The 6,718-nt window shown below is 28.1% G+C and overlaps 2 protein-coding genes across 2 annotated transcripts; one reads left to right on the top strand and one right to left on the bottom strand.

Moving 5' to 3' along the window:
- Nucleotides 1–589: 589 nt before the first annotated feature.
- Phum_PHUM434090 (uncharacterized protein) lies at nucleotides 590–2,363 on the bottom strand (the record flags this gene model as incomplete). The annotated part of the gene is made up of 3 exons (XM_002429430.1): nucleotides 590–1,747; nucleotides 1,878–2,222; nucleotides 2,325–2,363. 3 exons carry the CDS (start codon nucleotides 2,361–2,363, stop codon nucleotides 590–592), a joined length of 1,542 nt encoding a protein of 513 aa, XP_002429475.1.
- A 630-nt stretch (nucleotides 2,364–2,993) lies between these two features.
- Nucleotides 2,994–5,601, top strand: Phum_PHUM434080 (Negative elongation factor A, putative; the record flags this gene model as incomplete). Its single annotated transcript, XM_002429429.1, has 9 exons — nucleotides 2,994–3,203; nucleotides 3,507–3,687; nucleotides 3,822–4,073; nucleotides 4,190–4,381; nucleotides 4,462–4,605; nucleotides 4,687–4,856; nucleotides 4,943–5,125; nucleotides 5,227–5,326; nucleotides 5,393–5,601. The coding sequence occupies 9 exons, from the start codon at nucleotides 2,994–2,996 to the stop codon at nucleotides 5,599–5,601; spliced, it is 1,641 nt and encodes a 546-aa protein (XP_002429474.1).
- Nucleotides 5,602–6,718: the final 1,117 nt, after the last annotated feature.

The raw sequence follows: 6,718 nt of genomic DNA, 5'->3' as shown, positions 1-6,718 counted from the left end.
TAAAAGAATAAATTTTTTTTGTCAAGAACACATAAACGCTCACACGCTCACCGACTCGCACACTTGTTCTGAATGTTCGTTCGAGAAAACCATAGAGCGAATCAAATTCAAATATTTTCTCAACGAATTATTTGATTGGTTCAATTTTTATTACTCTATGAAATGCGGAGATTTCTGAATGTCAATTACATATTAGTATTATGCAAACATTGAACATCGATGTAATTAAATTACTCAACGGCAAATATTTTTAATTTTTTATTACACAAAAAAATGGGGAGGGGAGGGCAGGGGGAAAAACGTTTTCCGTTAACCTTAATATTAATTAACACGATCGAAAAAATATAATTTATTAATTAAAATGACAAAAATAAATTTCGGAGTGAGAAATTAATTTTAATTTTAATTGTTGATGTTTGAGTAGTAAAAAATATTGCGTTTGTATATGTAAAATAAACGGAATCGAACTTTTGAAAATTCAAAATGGCGTGCATAGTTTTAACTAACTGTACTAATTTAATTGAAATTTAAAAAGAATTTTTTTTTTTAAATAAATCGAATACGAAATGATATTTATTTATGTATATATTTATTTTTTTTCTAAATTCGATTCGCTCAAATTAATTTTTTCAAGTGAATTTTCATTTGATGTCATACAATTCGAACTTTCATCTCCCTGAAAACCATCTTGTTCAAGATCTGAAGAAATTTCAATGGCAAATACTGTTGTTGATAGTTTACCACTCGAAGGTCTGACTGTTTCTTCTGAATTTGATAGAGAATCATTATTTATTCTTGTATTTAATTGAATTTCACCTTTTGATTTGTTTAAATTTGATGTATTATTAAAATTTAATTCTTCTTCTTTTGGTTTTTTAATTTTGTTGCATGTGTTGTTGGTGCTGTTGTTGTTGTTTTTGTTGCTGTTGCTGTGTTTATCTTCTTTTTGCGATGACTGAGTGTAAATCGTGCTGCAGTATGGTATATTCTTTTTTGATTTTCTCAAACGAATGCTTTCGTTTGTTTGTCCAACAACCGGAGGTGAAGTACTGTGATGGAGACCCTCGTGATTTGCTGGAAAAGTGTATTGCGGTCCATCTGATAGTTTAGTATGTCCATTTCTCATCCCGTTTATTTCTTTATTTTGATCATTTATCCCTTTAGAATTTGTTGGATTGAATAAATTCGATTGATTTGTGCTTGTCGATGGTAACGTATAATCTAACAAACCTACATTTTCCCGATTTTTTTTATCACGTGTACTTGAAAAAAAAATTTTTCCACTCGTGTTGGGAAGTGCAAAATTTCTAAAAATAGTTTGACGAACTTTATTAGGTTGAAAATTTTTTATGTTTTTAAAAATTTCAAAATCTCGTGATAAGGAGTTTGTTTTTTTAAAATGTTGTTCGTCATTGAAAACTTTCATTTTTATTTTTTTAAAAATTTGAGGATTTTCATCGGAACCGGATGAATCTGATGCGCTATCACTGTAATATGGTGCTTGATTTTGTGCACAAATGAAAGACGTTTGAAATTGTGGAATTATTCTCAATCCTACAAAATAATTAGGTCTGTTCGATGATAAAAATTGAGCTGCGGATGATGGCCCCGGTTCAGGTACGTCAAACCTTCTGTAAGGTGTTCTTGTTGATCTATAGAAACCTTGTCTGGAATCTCTTTTTATACGACGAGGAGGACTTGATAAAGACACTCCAAGAGGAGTCGTAATAGCTTCTCCGGCTCCCACCTACAATTCAAAACATTTTCATTATCCTAAGCAACTTTTTCAATTTATGTAAATTGTGCTGTTTTCTATCAGAGTAATTTATTCAACCTTTTTGTTGTTATTGGTACAGTAAAATAAACAATAAAATTACCTGTCGTGGACTTATCCTGTATCTAGTTGAAGAAAGAGGTGGTGGTATCAGAGTTGGAGAATGAGCTGGAGCCATTAATGGTGGTGTTGTAATTAAACTAACGTTTGAATCATTTCCGGCTCCCGTTGAATTTGTTGTAATATGCTCACTTAAATTTCTTACTCTTTCCCTTAGTAAAGGATTTGAATCATTCATTTCATTTATTTGAATTCTTAATAAAAATATTTCATTTCTCATTTCAATTATTGTACGATTTTGCAATATGTTTTGAGCTCTGAGTTCTTGATTTTCATCTTCCACCTCTCTTAATCTGAGACGCAAAGACTCAGTTTCATTTTTATCATCCTGATTCAAAAAAAATTAATTATTTTAATTTTTTTTTTTTAAACGATTTTAATTGAACGACTTGACATATTTATGAATTCGTATTTACATTTAATTACATACCATGACATTGATTTTACAGATTTCCACTTTCGATGACATGGGTTATATGTATTTTTCTAATTGGTTTTTAATGTATATTCATTTTCAAATTTCAATTATTTCAATTTTTTTTTTCATTTTTTTTTTCTCGAGTAAAATTTTCTAAATTATTTACCAACGAAACATGACGGATAACTTTAGCCATATGATACCGTTAATTTTTGAAAAATCAAAATAGAACGATTTTATATCGGAATATATGAGAGACAAGTACTAATGTAAAGAAATAATTTATCATAATGAATAATCATTTTTTTTTAAATTGAAAAATACCTTTTGATAATTTTTTATAACACCAAATAACTGTTTTTAGAAAAATTAACTTAAAAAAAAAAAAAAATCAAATTAAATACTCATTGTAATTTTTATTAACGGAAACTGACGAAAAAAACTATGCTGTATGCGAAACACATTTTTAAAAAATTTTCACTTATTAACTAATAACGTTTTAGTTTTCAATCAATTCATTTTTTAAATGATTATGTATAATTTTTTGAAATTTTATTCAATCTACAAAAAGAGTTTATACAATGTCGGTTACAAAAATCGAAAAACCGGAAATGAGTTTTTTATTAATTCTGCGTTAAGAAGCGCACCCTCGCGACTTAATAAAAAACTAGAGTTCTTATAATGGCGAATGTCCGTGATAGTGATACATCGTTATGGCTTCACAATAAACTCGGCACGTCTAACGATTCATGGACTGGCGGCTCAATATGCTCTCAACTGAACGCCGAAGTTCTAAGGAACATTAAAGACTGTTTTCCTGATTTACAAACGCAAGTTAAACTAAAACTCTTACTTAGTTTCTTTCATATTCCAAGGCGTAATGTCGATGAGGTTTGTTTATTATTAAAATTTTGACTTTCTTTTTCATTGAACAAAATTTTTTTGAAATACGTTCTCTCTCTTTAAAAATTTGTTTTTATATTTTTATCGTCAACGAGAATTACGAATATTTGTGCAGTTTAATTAGAAAAAATAACTATAAGAGAAAAATCTGTTTAAAAGTAATTAAATTATTTGTAATCAAAGTATTTAATACAAATAAAAATCAAACAAAATATTCTTATTGAAAAATTCGCTCTTTTTTTTGTTTTTATTTTTTAAAAAATGTTTTTTTTTTTTTTTTTTTTACATTAGTGGAGAGTTGAATTGGAAGAAATTTTGGAGGTAGCCCAAATGGATTCAGAGCCATGGGTTTCTATGCTGGCAGAAATTATGAAAACTTTACCTGGTTCTGGTTCTCTCAATTCCGATATTAGAGAAATTGAAGAAAATAAAAGAATTTTTTCTGATTTAGTAAATGATTTAAAAAAATTAGGTAAGAAAACTTCTCTTTATGGTCAATATATATATTCGTACTCTAATTCAAAGATTTCATTTAAAACTATAAAATAAAATTATCGTTTGTCGATTGTCGATTTTACAAATAAATTTGGTTTATTTATATTTCAGTCAAAAAAAAAGCTGATTTAGGAATGCTTCCCTTAGAATGTCATTATCTTAGTAAGCCAGCTTTATTGTCTCTGGTTGGGCAACAACCAGCACAAGTTAAACATTTTACATTAAAAAGAAAACCAAAGAGTGCTGCACTTAGAGCTGAATTACTTCAAAAATCAACAGATGTACAGAATAGTGTTAAAAAAGGTCCTGCACCGACAATACCTCTAAGATCTAGAGGAATGCCTAGAAAAGTAACTGATACTAGTAAGTAAATCACATTATTATTAATTTAAATGAAATTTTTTCAAGCAACCTTATTTAAATCGATATCCACCATCGAAATATTAAACATGTTTTTAAAAAAAAATTTTTTTTTATAGCTCCATTAAAGGGAATTCCATCTCGTGTTCCAACTGGTGGATTTAGGAGTCCTCCATTGACAAATACTAGTATGAGTAGAACTCCACTAGGTAAAAGTGTCATGAAGAGAAAAGATGGAGGTATTAAGTTATTAGATATAAATGAGCAACCCATGGGTTATGCTCAAGCTAAAAAGAGAAAGAGAATGCAAGGTAAGCAAAATTTGGTTATAGAATTTGAATTGAGAGTATTTCGGTACAATTTTTTAAATGCAAATTTAAAATATTTTTAGAATTAGAAGATGCTAAAAAGGCTTCAGAAGAAGCTGCATTGAAAGCTGCAGAATCTTCAGCTACTCCAGAATATGCAGTGGGATTAACTTCTTTAAATCCACCTACGCCTGTTGCTTCTGGCCAAAGCGTTATTAGAGAAATTGGTAAGAAGCACATTTTATCATATTTCAAAACTTTTTATTATTATTTTTATATTAAAAAAATTTTTTTTTTTTTACTTACAGTATCAACAACTCCAATGCCTCCTCTTACTCCCGTTACGCCTTCAACTCCAGTGGCCTCAAGCACGGCGGTGACTCCGTCTTCCATTCAGGAAATTTCAACTGCCACCGTTATTCAAACAAATGCATCCGTGCTTACACCTTTGACCCCCGTTAGTCCCGCTATCAGTCAGGTAAGAAATTTGTAAAATATTTCCTGCAAAAAAAAATATATATATTAAAAAATTAATTAATTAAAAAAAAAAAACTTTTAATTTAGTCAACACCTCCCGTACCTGATTTGACACCTCTACAGACTGTTCAGACACCAAATGGAACTCCAGCGCAAGTTATTATTCAAAGGCAACAAGGTGTTACGCAGTATAGGATAGCTCAGCCTACATTAGTGACAACAGTGCCTAATCAACAACAGTCAAATCTCAGAAGAGGACTATCGTTGACGGTTGGTTTCATTTTATTAAATCTCGTTTAATTTTTTTTTACAAAACATAAAAAATTTTTCTTTTTTTTTTTTTTTTTTTTTTTTTTTTTTTTTTTTTACAGAGAGAGCAAATGTTGGAGGCCCAAGAAATGTTTAGAGTAGCTAATAAAGTTACCAGGCCTGAAAAGGCTCTTATATTAGGTTTTATGGCTGGATCAAGAGGTATAAAAAAAAAAAAAAAAACTATCATTTATATACTTGTTATTAATTGTTATTTGTTTTGAATAGAAAATCCATGTCCGCATTTGGGAAATATAGTCACGATTAAACTGAGTGAAAATCAAGAAAACGTTTTGCAGACTGATGGTACATATTTGACAATGATGGTAGAAACTCATTTTCAAATGAATTATTCAACGGGAGAATGGAAAAGAATAAGAAAATTAAGAAAAATTGACGAAAGCATGGTCATACCTATACAAAGCGTATCTAGCTGAGTTTTGCTTCTCAATTGAAACTCTTTTAATTAGTTTCTCTCTCTCTCTCTCTCTCTCTCTCTCTCTCTCTCTCTCTCTCTCTCTCTCTCTCTCTCTCTCTCTCTCTCTCTCTCTCTCTTTTGTAATCTTAGGAGAGAGAAAGTGCTTTTTGAAAAAAAAAAAAAAAAAAATGTTATTTTTCTTTTTAATTATTAATTATATACGAGGGGATTTGGCAATTGATTTGGCAATTTTTTAAAATAATTTTTATGTTATGAAAATTGGTACAGGGTCGTGTAAGAAGAATATTTATATATATATATATATAATTTAATTTATTCATTTAATAATTTGTTGATCTGGTGCCAAATATATATATATATATATATATATAATTTAAATAATTAATAGATTAATTTATGTACTTATGATCAGAATTTTTTCTTATTTTTTTTTTTTATGGATATTTTGAAAATGATTGCTTGTCGTGAAAAACAACAGATCGCCTTGTATTTAAATTTTTTTCGTTCGGGGGCATTTTAAATAAATAGCATTTATTTTTATTTATTTAATTGAAAAATAAGAAAATCACATCTTCGAGAGTTTTAAGGGGGTAGTAGAGAAAACCTTAAAATTTTTTTTTTTTTTTTTTTACACTCATTCAATATTCCCGCCGGTACAACTATACATCGCTTAATATTGAATGTTTTATTTTAAAAAATACATAAAATATTTTTTTATATAAAACATACTTCCGGTTTTAAACCGGAAATAAATTTAACTGTAACTGCCTTAATCATAATAAATAATTTCACTGTTTAATCATCCGATTTATGTATAATTATTTAAATTCTGTAAAAAAGAATTTATGTATAATTTTTTTTTTTTATAAAATTGTATCTAATTCACGTTTGCATTATGTGTAGTGCAAATTAATAATAATAATAATAATAATATAAATGTGCATAATATATATTATTAGTTAATATAAAATCGATTTGTTATTATAAATGGAGCTAAAACGAAAAGATTAATGAGCCTTATTAGAAATATACAGTCTGAATATTTAAATTAATATTATAATAATATTAAATGGTTTAATAGTTATTTACATGTTTTAATTATTATTATTATTATT

This window comes from Pediculus humanus, genomic scaffold (genome assembly GCF_000006295.1).
Source record: "Pediculus humanus corporis 1103172108202 genomic scaffold, whole genome shotgun sequence".
Classification (NCBI taxonomy): domain Eukaryota; kingdom Metazoa; phylum Arthropoda; class Insecta; order Psocodea; family Pediculidae; genus Pediculus; species Pediculus humanus.
The sequence above is the reverse complement of the archived record's forward strand: the minus strand, read 5'-3'. Positions and strand labels throughout refer to the sequence as shown.